We start from the raw sequence: 14,773 nt of genomic DNA on the forward strand, positions 1-14,773 counted from the left end.
CCTGCCAACCGAGCACCGTCCGTATTATCACATAATAGCCTACACTGAATCTCATTTTGATGTACATTTCAATTGTATATTAACATTTTACCTGATTCAATCATTCCGACCAGTTTACTCTCTGGAAATGACTGGATTTTAAAGATTTCAAATGACATTATGGTGGGCCTAATTTTCCGCAATATTTCATTGACAATAGTCTATAGGCTACACAGAGGATACCTTTTTTTCTCGCAGTTTAAGTAAAGCTGCCAACGTACTCGGGTCATGATGACCTGTGGTCCTACCATGCAGAAAGGCACCGTTAAGGACACTTCCGCTTGGTAGCATATAGGCTAGCCTACAAGCACTCATGCCTACTACAGGCTAATAGTTTCAAGGTGCAATTTAGGTCTAGAATTCATGCAAACGTAGAGGTCATATAAAACGCTTTTGAAAGATGATCGGGGGCGTTGTTGTCTCGTTTAGCAGAGCCATTTTGGCCTTTAAGTTATAGCCACCATTTTGGCTCACAGACAGCTACAATTCATAGAAATGACATCCAAACAATTTAATAAGATACATTCAATTTCATTGTGCAACGTTTAGAACTGTGCATCCTCTCCGTTCATAATGTTTAATGTTCGTAACGACATTCAACAAAATGAAGACCAAAGCCAATCTTGTCTAAATGTGCATTGAAAATCCCATACTGTCTCTGTGATGATGTCCGCCGTTTGGAATTGCACTTCGTTCAAAGTACCTTAGTCTAATAAATAAACATAGTTTAAAAAAAACTTCCCTCTGGAGCTCATGATAACGCTACATTTTAAGAGAAGTGATAAAAACGATGGTCAGTAAAACTGATGCTTTTATGAAAACAATAAAAACAAAAATCAAATACAAACATTAAAAAACAATGGAAATTGATAAACACCCTGAAACACTTAAATGCAAACTGTTTTCTTTTTCTTAAGATTGCTTATTTGTGAAGTCATACTGCAGGCCTACCCCTCTTTCCCCCAGAGACAGTGAAGTGTGTAGACAAGAAATTCAGAGACAAGCTCTCCGTAACAGATATCACAATGTTGACGTAAGAACACCACAGGTCCCTCAGTACACCTGTCCTGTTGAGTTGTGTTGTGGAGGCCAGCAGGCCAGGCCTGTCATTTAGGATGGAAACACTTTCCTTCCCCATGTCTTTATTTTAATGCCGTGTTGAGCTGGTGTTAAGCAGATCTTCCCCCCCAGACGAACAGCACCGGATTCGGTCCTTGGGGAAGGTCCTTCATATAAATACAGAGGAGAGGACGTTGACATACCCACACAGGACACCAGGGGAGCAAGGGGAGCCCTCTGTTACTCCTCCCCACCTCTCCCTTTTTCTCCACCCCTCTCCTTCCGCCACCCTTCTCCTTCCTCCACCCCCTCCGTTTTCAGTTTACAGTGCTGAGGCCGTGACAGGGGTGAAAGGCGTCCCGGTTGGCTGTCATACTCTTGAAGGCCAGCGGGGCGGCGACGTCACAGCTGTGGGGAGAGAGAGCACTGCCACTGGGCGGTCGCCATGTGTGACCGGTCACATAGGCCGACGTGGTGACGCTGTACCCCATGTAGGGCGACGCTTGGGTGGGAGGGTGGTAGGGAGGGATGCTGGGCACTGTGGCATAGCTGTTCACTATGGGCAAGCCACTCTGCGTCTGCGTCAGAGAGAGTGGGGAGAGAAGAGAGGGAGAACGGGTGAGATGCGGAGGGAGACAAGACCAGCCTTCCCGGTTTGCTTGTGGAGTGGTGAGAAAAAATGAAGAGATAGAGCGAGCAGCCGAGTTAACGAAAGAGAACGGGAGAAAGATATGAGAGTGAGAGCAGGAAAGAGACAGGGTTGGAGATACAATAAGAAAGAGTTGGAGGGGGCTTAGAACAGGAGAGAGAGAGAGAGAGAGAGAGAGAGAGAGAGAGAGAGAGAGAGAGAGAGAGAGAGAGAGAGAGAGAGAGAGAGAGAGAGAGAGAGAGAGAGAGAGAGAAAGAGAGAAGATGGGGGTGTAAACAGAAGAGGTCAACAACAAGAAATAAGGTCATCAGAAGGACATAGTTCCGATACACAGTTCAGGAAACCATGTACAAGACAGAAGGAGGAGATCTGGGAGTTGAATAAGAGGACAGAGAGAGTGGAAATCAGGATATAATCGAAAATAGGAGCAAAAATGAAAGAAGATGAAACGTAAGAAAAACAGGGGGAGGTCAAGCATGAGTACGTTTTTTGGCAGTGTGACAAAAAATAATAATACTTGAGGAATTATGCCAAAGAGCCTATTTCATAAGAGTCTGAATATCTATGCCTGGGTGGTCCGTGACTACTAGAATTGGTTCGGCAGTTGAGATCCTTGTTCCTGCAAAACAGATTGGAAATTATCTACGTCTATTTTTTTCGAAAAGGTCACGAAAAACTAACACTGACCTATGCGTCGCTGGTTCTGTGTCTATGCCAGTCACTAAATAAAATGTATCATGTTGATAATAAATCAAGCATTATATTAACCAATTCTGGTCATTTTTACATTATTTCAACTGTTTCTTAGTCGGGCTTTAACGAAAGATTATATGCAACCTTCTCCTAATACTAAACACAGAACATCATTGTAATTTATGTCGGGTTTTTTTATACACATAAATCCAACGTAGCAATTGAGGTTGTAGAGAAAAGCAATTGGGTTATTGAGAAACAAAAACTCACGTTAAAAACATTTTGTTCTAGAACAACATTTATGATTTTGGCCGTGTTCACAATAAATCCTTTGCGCTCAGTTATTTAAGCTCACAACTACATCCACTGTGAGTTTTAAAAACATGTGCAACGTTTAGCTCATATCACTTATATCAGTGAACAGAGAAAATTGTTATTGACGATAATATTAACCTATCGCCTATATCATCATTTAAGTGTCGAACAGGAGTGTTATTCTCAGCGTCAAATTGAGCTATTAATTTCTATTGTTCCACTGGTCCAGCATATACTTATGAGGATATTTATGTCCATGCATTGAGCACTAATATTCACAAATAATCGAAAGTGTAGATTAGAAATTCGATCTTTGGTAAGGGTCTGATAAGATCCAACAAATTAGACTATTGACATTCAAATTGTGTAGCCTACACTACATCTCATCTTTCTGTTTAGGAACAAGCGCTGATTCGTTATCAGCGTGAAAGATGATTTGTCGGAGAGAACGATCCTGGAAAGAGAGCAGGAACAGAAGAAATACATTCATCAAGTCCACGCCGCTGGCTCTGTTTACGTATGTGCGTGCCTTCACCTTAAATCGAAATTTAATGATCCAATTATTCTTCCAAATGACACAACAGGCCTTCCCATAGGTGCATTGGATTGCTGGGATTGCTCAAGTAGGCCTACTCTACAAGACAAGTGAATTATGGCAACTTTGAAGGTTAAATAGATCAGAAACTGTTTAATGGCGCTTTTTTAGGAATTCAGATATACAAATATAAAAGCACGTGATTTTTTCTTTTTTCTATCTGAACGACGAAAAAGGCACCCAATTATCAATCAGTTGCACAACAATTGACCCGCAACATCACACATCAGTCCTCCAACCTTCATTCCACTTGTCCCGGTTGTGTGTCGGGCGGCAGTGTGTGCGCGTTAATAATGTTATTATGTACTAAATTATGAAATATGACCTCTAGTGATCAAGGTGAACAAAAGTGTTTGTGAACAAAAGTCGTGCGTGTACACGTAGACCGAACGGAGACAGGTCTATGGGCCCGGCGATATTAAATGTGGATGATTTACGATTTAGGCATTCGATCTTACGTTATAGCCTAAACCTGTTGTGCTTAAGAATGAAATCCCTAAGACAGGCATCTTTTCTTTTTCAGGCTACACATTTATGTCACATCCGTCTTATTTGGGGAGGTCTGCATTGTTTGTCTCCTACCAGCCATAACCAATGTCTGGATGAGTTGAACGGCGTCAGTGTGAATAAGGCGAGGAGAGTGTGTGCATCCAAAAATACCTTTCAATTTTCAGTGTATTGTCATTAAAACTATTAATTTGGTACACTGTTATATCGGACCATCCTTAAATTCACTTGGTCCACATCGGCGTGGTAGCCTACTGCTTAAATTATTTAACCTTTAATTTAGGTTACAGACAATATATCGAGTGTCTCTGTCGGATTTGTTTTATAGAACCTGCTATAATACTCCCCTCGCTTATCACAGTGGCCTATCGGCGAATGTACACCCCATCACGTTCCTTCAAACACAGACCCATGCTATACCACGCGCAAGCAGAGCGCAATCCCCCTTCTCCCCAGCCTCGACCGATGACGATATACTTTCACAGACATTTATTTTAAAACACCAATGTGAATACCTTGACTCATACGGCTTAAATCATCGGGGTGACCAATGTGTGAACTACAAACATAAAATCAATCGTTTTGACAAATGTGACTTTAATGTCTAAACTTCTATGTTATGAATCAATAAGATATGTTATGAATCAGTAAGATAGTTAGGCATTGTTGCCATAAATATTAGCGTATAGGCCAACAGCTGATCAAGATAACCGTATTAGACCTATAGGTTATTTCAGATCTGCGGGGCAATTGATTGAAGCTATACAAACCTGTACAGAAATAGTATAAAAATGCCCAATATGTGAGCATGAAAGAAAATGTTAATAATAGGCTACATTGAAATCAAACAACCAATAAATTATTTTATTGTAAAAAGCACACATTTGGGGTTTCCATTTCAGGACGTGGTCTGCTTGGTTTTTGTTTTTCATTAAAACTTCTAATACCGTAATATAACGAAAATCAACAGCAATGAGTTATATCTATCTCTCTTGCTCTCTCTTCCAGACTGACTTTTAGTAAACAAATAACTTACAAAAACAATAGGCTATAAATAAATAGGTTAGGTGTAATTTTCAATTTCACGATAACTAAGGGTAGAATATATAGCCTATTTTAAGGTGTTCATTATGTAGGCTACTTAATGCAACACGTGTTTATAATCAGTATCTACATCATTATCTATTAGGCCTATTAGTAATAATTCACAATATAGTGTTAGGCCTAGTGAAGCCCTTGCTATCCTCATGACATTTCATCCATTACACGTAGTTTAGGAAACAAAACATTTACGAAAACCTTAAAATTTGACTACGTTGTTGTTGTTTTTTATTTTGCATAGTGTCTTTAGGTTTGTAAGTATTTTCAATTAAAATGTAGGCCCTACCTAAGATGACACCAATCGTTAAGGGGTGGTCAAGTTGATCAAAGGCTAAAACTTCCGCAGCACACATTTCTGCATGTAGCCGCATTCACAAGTTACGGAAGTCCATTTATTATGTATGATAATGAATAAAGCAGGGCTAGGCGCAATAGTGCACCCAAGCAAAGAACTCTATGCTGAAAAAAATTGTAATTTCAAGATCATCATAATTTGTTTTAAGTGCTAGTAATTTCATTTTTGTATTCGTCTTACTTCAGATTAATTCAGACTGGGGATTTATTCTGATACAAAAGAGAAGTTTCCTGTTACCTGTGTGTATTTTGCTTCGGGTTCTAAATGCGCTTTATCCAAGCCATTGACTAGTGGAGAGCTTGCTGGAGGAAAGTTAGTCCTGTTAATAGCGCTCCATTCCTCTAGTTTGGCGGTGGAATAGGACGGACTGTCACTAACTGGGGGCAAAACACAGACAGAGGAGAGAGAAGCAGGTCAGAGAAGACATGAGGAAGCCTCTACGCTACCCCTTCCCCGTATTCAGCTGGTCCACACCATGGCCTCGACATGTTGAGATTATTTGTCATGTAAAACCGAGAAAAAGATTTGAACTTTTTAGAATAACTGTGAGTTTTATGCTTTCCCTTTTAGTAAAGCCTGGTTGAAGTGTGTCAGACATTCTGAAATACTATAGGCCTAGTTTTAACCACAGACTTTGCCATCCCTTCGTTATCGTGTGCTTGTGTGTGTGTGCGCGCGCGCTTGGGCTCGTATGTGTGTTCCGCTGATCAAGCTTAAGCTGCAGTCAAAATGGAATGCAGTAAGACGATTCTTTCTTGTAATGGCCATGAATATCCTACCCACCGCCTTCCTGTGGCGACAAATTAGATTTGCTCTAACCGTTTCCCGTTTTGTGCTTGATGGATATTATACACTGTTCCCGGCGTTCAGAATTGGAAAAGCTAGCCCACCAATGTTGTAACTCGAGAAGGTCAATGAGTCTGTTTTTTACATATTTCTTTTAACATAGGCAATTTATTTTACTTCTGAAAACTGTTATTGACATTGCTAAATATTATTAATGTAATTTCCTTTGACAAGATGTAACGTGTTGGCATTTGACTGTTCAATATTGCATTAAAGTAATCTAAAGTTAGCCTATTGATTGTTTTTGCCGATAACGTAAGAGCACTGTTTTGCGCTGGAGCGTGCGTGTCACAGTCTGTAATGTGTAAGCCCCATCGAAGAAGCCAGGCTTAAAATATATTTACATGTTGTCAGATGTATAATTGAAAGGTTCGAGTACAAATACAGCCATATATCATTAGAACAGATTAGTAGTGAAAACCTGTGTCAGAGGCTGGTGAAGTGGCGCTATAAGGTCTGAAGTCATTGACTGTACGTTTAGTTATTTCGGCTTTCAAAACCTGCCGCAAACATCTGTTAATCATTTGGAAATGCATACATTGTTTATAAAGGCAGCTTTTGAGAACACATTCTTCCCACTATTTCTAGTTCTTCGCGGGTATCTGTGTTTCCTTTGAGAAAAGATATCTTGTTGTTTTGTTTATCTAAGTTAGGTTAATGGGCCTACTGAAAGGCCGAGTTCTCAAGACTCTGAGCCGAAAGAACATGTTTAGGTATCTTGGTGCTTTAGAAGATTCTTCAGACACACACGCATACTACCTGACAACTTTCTTATGTTTTCCACAAGAAACATGGTCCCAAAAAATTGGATTCGCAACACCTAGAATTCCATTAATAATGATTTATGGTGGCTCATATTTCACTGTTTCCAAAACAGTTAGGGAAAACACAAATACTTAAACGACGTCTGTTTAGGAAACAACATTAGCCTATGTGCCATAACATACGTCAGAGCTTAATAACTATATGATAGTTCAAGGTAGTGTACAAAATAACATTAAAGTGCACTCAATTGGTTGAACATTTTTGGGTCTATGGATGAGTGTTGGAGACAAAGCGAGTAGCCCACAAAATATTTGGCTGCATGACCTAATGCTTTGAACAACTCATTCTGCATTTCAGTGCATCTTCTCGCTGCAACTTCCCTTCGTTATCTCACTAATATTCCACATCCGTTCTTTAATTATTACTGCAAGCCCTAGACCATATGTTTATTTCCAATAATTTCAACTGTTAAAAGTACCCTTTCAAATCACTCAAAATAACATTGAGAGAGCCCTTGAGTAACATTATGCTTCCCTCCATTTGAACATCTCTTTCTGTGTCGTTTTTGTAGTTTATCATCTTGAAACTTTAGCGAAGATGTACTTAGACCTACTATACAAAACGCACATACACACACACACACACACACACACACACACACACAATCTCTCTATATCAAACACACATACTCAACGGGCGCTAAAAACTAGGAATTTCTAAATGTTTAAAGCCACTGGCCCACTCTCCATAAGAAACGTCGTGCTTACTTTGTTGCTCTGTTATTGATCGAATCCCCAGAATATCTGTGACGGAGTGCGAGGAAGGCCATATCCTGTGCATAGCCATGTGTCCGGGAAGGGTGGGCATGCCGGGAGGAGTTGGTACTTTGGTTCCAGTAGCTGCGATGGGAGTTGGATATGAGTATAAGTGGTTGTACGGCAACGTAGGTTGTGGTGGTGGGTGAGGCGCCTGCTTGCTCGACTCGTACTGGTTCTGATGGCTCAGATTCCCAATCTTGTTGCGCAGGATTCGGCTGATGGAACTGACGGATGGTAGGTTGAATTTGTCGCAGACGCCGTCAGCCAGTAGCCTGTCCCGAATCTCCCAGGCGAAAATGCCAGGATCTCTCTGCTTGTATGTCCGAATGTGCTTGACCACTGTGGGCGTGGTGACCCGTGGCTTGCTGCCCCCGATCGCTCCAGGTAATATAGAGCCAGTCTCGTTGTACCGGGCTAGTATCTTGCTGACGCAGCCGTGAGAGACCCGGAGCTGTCTGCTTATGTCGCAAGGCCTGATTCCCAGCTGGGCAAGCTCTACAATCCGGAGCCGGATGGCATTGGGCAGCGGTCTGCCGTTAACAAAAACACCACCTAATTGGTTCACCTCCCCAAAGGCTGGCTCTGGTAGCATGGAAACAAGTATAGAGATAACAAAATGAACTGTTGCCCATTAAAACTTCATATTCAGTCATAACAGTTCTTAGGCTATAACCAACGTCAACTAATTTCACTTAAACATATGTGATAGTCTGTACATTTGGCCTGTAACAAATAGGCCTACATGTGTGCGACCGGGAGGGTTGTCCTAGTGGTTTTTATCTAGACATGATGTAGCAGATCTATCATAAAGCAGATGGAGTAGCGTAGAAACATGGCCCACCACCATGTTTCTTTATAAAAACACATCGGCTATTCGTTTGGGCAGCATCGTCCACGATAATCTTAAATGGACGCAAATGAAAACCTTCTCTTCAATAAAGTAGCCTACCGGTGGAATTGAAAGTTGTAAGCTAAGTTACGGCTGTTGAATATATTTACTGTAGCTTATTTATCTCTATAACAAATGCTCATGTCGGAGTACCTACATACTTAGTCATTTACAAATACATTTTTATGACCTTACCCATTGTGTTAATTCCACAAAATAATATTGCGATATCGGAGTTACGCTGTCCGTCCAGTCCCGAGTCCAGTTTTGCTGGTGTCCAAACTTTTGTTAGGCGAGAATAAATTGTCTCAGGCGCCACGGGTGCGATAACGATAGTAGCGAGAAGGACAAATTTGTGTTCTGTTTCCTGATGGCAAGGGAGACAGGCTTACATTTCAATCTGCAGTATGTATGGGCCGGACTTACAAACTTCTCTCCTCTGTGAAGATCAGCCCACCAATCACATTTTAGCTCCGTGTATAGCAGCGTTTCTATTGGTCTGAAACTTTGACATGACATGTCACGTTTTGCTACGCTTCTCCCTCTTCCATCCAAACGAAAGACTGGGTTACCACCATGAATTACAATTGTTATAAACTACACACTGAAATGGTAAGTAGACACAAATATTCAGATTCATTTTGGATCATTAACAAAAATGTGTTTGAAATGTAAATGTAATCAATAAAAAATGACGTTAAAGACAACATTTGTATTATGGTAAAAGCTCTGTGTTCGTGTCCAAGAGCATGGTGTCACATCTGGATTTGAAAATTATACATTTAGATATACTTTACATCATAATATTGTTTTCTCTAAATAAATACATCAAATGCAGCGATGCTCACCTCTTGTAGTATTCATGGCAGTGCTCTGAGATGTTCATCAAAAGCACACATTTGTAATTGACGTAGGCCTGTAGGCTGTAGCCTACATTACGCAGTGTATCCGATCTAGCCGTTTCTTTAATTATGATGCAATATTGCTTGCTTTATCAAACATGTTCCGTCATTGCAAAGCATGCTCCAGTAGGCCTCCATTGAAACACAATATCTTGTGAAAAGTTCACATTGTCCACATTTTTATTTTAAAACTACATGGAGATTGCACCCTAATAGTAGGCCTGCAAGTGTTTAACATCTCTTCAGGTGTCAAGGTACCAACGGGGCCATTTCAAATCAGATGTCTTAAACATTTCGAACCATAACGCTTTCAGAAGGGTGTAATTTCAACTAAATAAGCAATAGGTTTGCATATGTTATTTACGCATAAAGACGAGACAAATCCTACTTCGTCTTGTTTGTATGTGATATTTATTTACTTAGCATGAATAACTTACACAAAATACATTTCATGCACTTGACAGACTGGATGCCTGTATCCTCAAGTAATCCGAGTCTTTGTTTCCTGTTTACATGAGAACTATAAGTTAACTCTAACTCTGAAAGTTTGGTTCGGCTTGAGCTCGCGGTCACATTCTCTCTTATTGCAAAGGGACACTTAGCAAACATGTACACTTTGGCTGCATACGTTGAAAAAATGGTATCGGGGATCAAGACCATGTAAACACTTGCTTAACTTTCAGGTCAGCTCAATCAATACAATACATGTGTGCACATTGATGGAATACAGGCCCCCAATTGTGCCACAAAGACACAAAAACTTGTGACTGAGACCTTTCTTGATATAATTCTTAGAGCACACGCACCCTGTCACGCTCTCTCGGTGTATGGGTGTTCCGTACACATTTGCGAGGGCTTTCCCATCAGCCCCCGCACCACTGGCCCTAACGCGTTAAGGATAATGTTTACCATTGGAAAACGTGCTCAGCTTGTTTCCATTTAGGTGTTTCTGATGGCTGAAAAAACAAAGGGTCACATCCAACCGATCGGAGGTCTTCCCTGGGCAATTGGAGTTTGTTGATCCTCCCAGTCAGTTTTTTGGGGGGTTAAAACCAACAGATATTTCCAGACCTTTACCCCTTTCCTGCGATTCAGGATTTAAATATATGTAGGGTATGACATTTTGTGAAGTATTGTGATGGCCGTACTTCGCTCTAGCATGCTCATCTTCACAGAAGCGCATCTGTGCCAACAAGGCCACAGTGTAATGCGCATGCCACCACACCTACTTAAAACCCATCAGTGTTTTCTTTGTGATGCAACCGGTGTCCACCGGTGGGGCATGATTTATGTCTTTCTTTGTCTTAAATCATTCTGGATTGACACTAACCTGAGGAGAGAATTGCGCTGTGAAAGATGAGCGTGAAGACGAATGTGAAATTGATTTTTCACGGTGCTGAAAAATCTCTCATCAGAGATCGGGTGGTGCACAGCACTTTACAACGGCTGATTTATAATATGTATTTATTCACATATAGCCTAATTGTAGTATCATTGTTATAATAATAATAATTTTATTGTTGCAACCATACAATTATGTTATTTAGACAAATGTAAAAAATGTACGCACAGTTATTCTTAGGTTTTAAGAAAGGTTATTTCATGCAATTCACACTAATTGAATTGCTATCTATGCAATGAGTGTAAATATATTTTGTATTAATTATCCACTACAGTGTGTAGCATGGGGTAGCATTAGATACTGCATCTTGTCAAAGATGAATCCAGCTAAACATGATGAAGATCATGATTAGTATCAGTCATCGAAGACATGTGCCTGCTAAACTGTGATCTTTGATTACAATTAAAATAATCAAATTAAACATGAGTTTGCTTTATAATGCTAAACAGCTGGAACATGCTATATTTATGCTATACGTTTCCGTTCTTTAGTCAGAATCGTATCAGTGCTCCTCCTCACTCGTCACACAGAGATTCTAAAGAATGCGTCCGTTTTATTCGAAAATTAGACCACCATGCAAATTACCAATCCAGAATTATCCAAGGCGAATAGTTTAAACGGCATGTCAAAGCATCACGTCACTCATGATCCGGCAAATGGGATTTTGTCCGTTTTTTTATGCGTGTAAAATTCAACAAGCCTTTCTTTCTCAATTAATCTAATTTGGACCACATCCATCAATCAAGCTCAGTAATGCAAAACTATGTATATTAAGCTGCTAACACGTCCTAGGGCGTAATATTCCAAGTTTAAGTGCATCCATGAATCAAATCAGATACTGTAAATCGTGTCACATGCCTTGCATTGTACATGGGCGATAAGAAGACCTGTCAATAGTTTTTTAAGGTATAAAATGTGCTTTATCCAAAGCTCAGATGAGAAATTAAAGGGGCTTTGATCAAAATAATGACTTGAGTGAAAGAATGAGTTAATGATATTAACATGACTGAGATAATATACATTGCGTTCGGTCCATAAAGCCTAAATAACGTAGGCTAAATTATATCATCTCATAGCCTAATGTGGGTCATGATGAATATCTTATTACCAAGACATTGATTTTATTCTTCCTTGAAGATTGATCTAATGTTAGGCCTAAGTATTTGCTAGCACTAAAAGCTTTGTTTTAGGAAATTCCATTGTAATTAGCAGCACTGTCTTTAGCGCAAACATACCATGCACTGTAGAGCAGCCTGACCTATCGGCTCTGCAGACCATCACCTTCTAAACCCTGAAGTCCTGTCCTCTCCTGCCTGGAAATATGAAGCGGCACATAGTAACAGGTGATTATAGTTGACTCATCTTCTTTTAATAGCCTACGTCTAAATGAGCGTATTCTTTCTAGGGACCACTATGGGACTATTTTGACTCCCTCGGATTAAAAACACTGAAATACCTGTTTCCTACGTTATTTTCATTTCGCTTTTCAATTCACAGTTACGTAAAGCATGCATCTTACGCGGTATCCTCATCACGAAGTCCATTCAAATTCCTAAGAGAGTGGACTTGGCTGGGTCCTGTTACAGTATAGGCTATGTGTGCGTGTGTCTCAGAATCAGTAGCGCCACCCACCAGAGCACAAACGGTATCTCAGGTAGCCTATTCTGACAATTTTTAGTGCAGGTGTTGCATTTTAACACAATTCAAAACTGCATCGTCTGTATTGCTATTCTGTAAAATTGATGAATAATATTAATTCATTGTCAATGGTTGGAGGATTTTCAGAAAATCTAGTTCTATACATACGGTCGGGAATTAATCTTTTCAATGTTTTGACTTTGTCTTTATACTACGAGAATGTTATTTCGAATAGACTGATTATTTGGTTATCTCAGTTTATTTTTGGATATACAGTAGGCCTACCACGAGGCTACAGTACCAGTCAAAAGTTTTTGCCTTTAGCCACATACAACCGTTAATCCCTTGCATAGAGGCCTACAACATAACTGAAGGTTACCATCAATTGAATTAACATTAAATATTTGTTAAGAAGCAAATCAGAGCAACGTGCGGATGAGAAATTAAATCGACTGAAGACAGTTTAACTTTCTATACCTTGAAACGTCGTATTCAATGAACAATTAACTCGAAAACATTGCTAACACTGGCATGTATTCGTTTGTATTCTAGAAATAGGTTAGCCGTCTACCGTCACCTTTGTAGGCTACGATAATTTGTTCTCACGTATATCCTTTTAGATGAGATTAACATAAACCAAAATTATAATTAATTGATAGATCTTCTTTTCAGACAGACAAAATCCCATATAGCAGTTGTATTTTTGGGGCGCTACAGGCCTAAGCAATCAAACTATAGCTTACTTAAACGTTCTCCATTGCAGCAATTAATAGCTATGCATAGCTTCAGCATATGATTCTTATTCACTATTCAAACTCGTTCACATCGTGTGATCTGTTAAATTTTTTACATTTTAAAATGTTTTTGCGAAAGTTTCAACCATGGCATCCTTTTGAAGGATTTTGAAACACGCAGATAAAACCGTTTTAACCAAAGCCTAGCCTATATTTCTCCGTCCACAAACCAAAGGTTCGCCTTCTCCTCTTTCTTATGACCACTATTCGACTGAAAAGATGTGAGATTGTTACATTGGGGTGGATTTAGCCAATGGGAAATAAGTATATTATTAAGAAAGTCCTTGTACTTTCGAGATCACAAACTTGGAAAAAATGAACCCAGTCGTGAATGTTTGTAGCGAATCATTACACGTTGGAAATGGCCCATCTCATGCAGTTGCAATACAGTAAGGCCAACAATGCAGTTTAGGCTTTCATTACAGCCACAGTAAATGAACAATTACTCTTAGCGTCCAACGGCTACGGACACCTTAACCATAACCGAGGTTACACATTTGGTCAGGGCAAGACATTTAGATAATTTAAGCATGATAGTGTTTATTTTCGCTATTGACACTCATTTATTCATGGCCCCATATCAATAAACTATAGGCATAAAAGTACCAGGTCACAACAAATTCTTAGTTTAGGCTATACTTTTAAAAAGTATAGCCTAACGAATTTTGTGATTACGTGAAGGTATTCCTAACGTTTAACAAGGCACCATAATAGCCAAGGTATATGATTATCATCATTATTTTACAATAGCTATTATTATCTTAATGAAAAATTATATAATTAGGATCTCAGACTTTTTCTTCCTATGATACCAATTAGTAGTGGTAGGCCTACGTTATTAGTTGCTTGGTAGTCGTTTTGTTATTAATATTGTCATTATTGCCATATGATTGGATGGCATTTATAACGTAAATACAATGATTTACTGTACATTTAAAGGAGGCTGATCCGTTAAACTCGTCTACATACAATTTGATCCACGAGCTACACCATTTAGCTTTGGATTTGGGTCCGGCTCTTCAAATCCCCACGTTCCATGTCGCCGAGGTGGTGACGATGCGGTGGTGAGCACAGTATCAGTGTGTTGACGTATGGACGTAATGTTCTCCAGAGCACATGCAGACATTAGATTATCAGATTTAGCAGCGATGAGGACAGTGATCCTGTTTCCCCATCTGATGTGGCCTAATAACCTCAATCAAGCTTATCGCTTGGAGTACGGTCAATTACTGCTTTGGAAAGGCTTGTCTAAAATCAAAATGTATAAATCTGGGATATGATCATATTACTGCTGCCTAGCAAATGCCTTGTTGGTCGAGCGGTTTAAAGCACCCATTGATGACTCTCACCTTTGTCGTCTAAATGGCATTGACACCATTAAAGCCCTTTAACAGGTTAACACTTCT

At 39.7% G+C, this 14,773-nt stretch overlaps 1 protein-coding gene across 1 annotated transcript; it reads right to left on the reverse strand.

Moving 5' to 3' along the window:
* Window positions 1-832: 832 nt before the first annotated feature.
* pax9 (paired box 9) lies at window positions 833-9,022 on the reverse strand. Its single transcript, XM_062469858.1, has 4 exons — window positions 8,827-9,022; window positions 7,692-8,324; window positions 5,551-5,690; window positions 833-1,676 (listed from the first exon to the last, which is right to left on the reverse strand). Exons 1-4 carry the CDS (start codon window positions 8,828-8,830, stop codon window positions 1,416-1,418), a joined length of 1,038 nt encoding a protein of 345 aa, XP_062325842.1. The 5' UTR covers window positions 8,831-9,022; the 3' UTR covers window positions 833-1,415.
* Window positions 9,023-14,773: the final 5,751 nt, after the last annotated feature.

Source organism: Osmerus eperlanus, chromosome 9, assembly GCF_963692335.1.
Source record: "Osmerus eperlanus chromosome 9, fOsmEpe2.1, whole genome shotgun sequence".
Taxonomy (NCBI): Eukaryota; Metazoa; Chordata; class Actinopteri; order Osmeriformes; family Osmeridae; genus Osmerus; species Osmerus eperlanus.

What these genes read in the sequence shown, in the direction of transcription:
- pax9 (XM_062469858.1), bottom strand. An exon ending in ATCAATAACAGAGCAACAAA is followed by an intron (nt 5,691 to 7,691) that starts GTAAGCACGACG and finishes TTTTGCCCCCAG; the next exon opens with TTAGTGACAGTCCGTCCTAT. An exon ending in CCGAAGCAAAATACACACAG is followed by an intron (nt 1,677 to 5,550) that starts GTAACAGGAAAC and finishes TCTCTGACGCAG; the next exon opens with ACGCAGAGTGGCTTGCCCAT.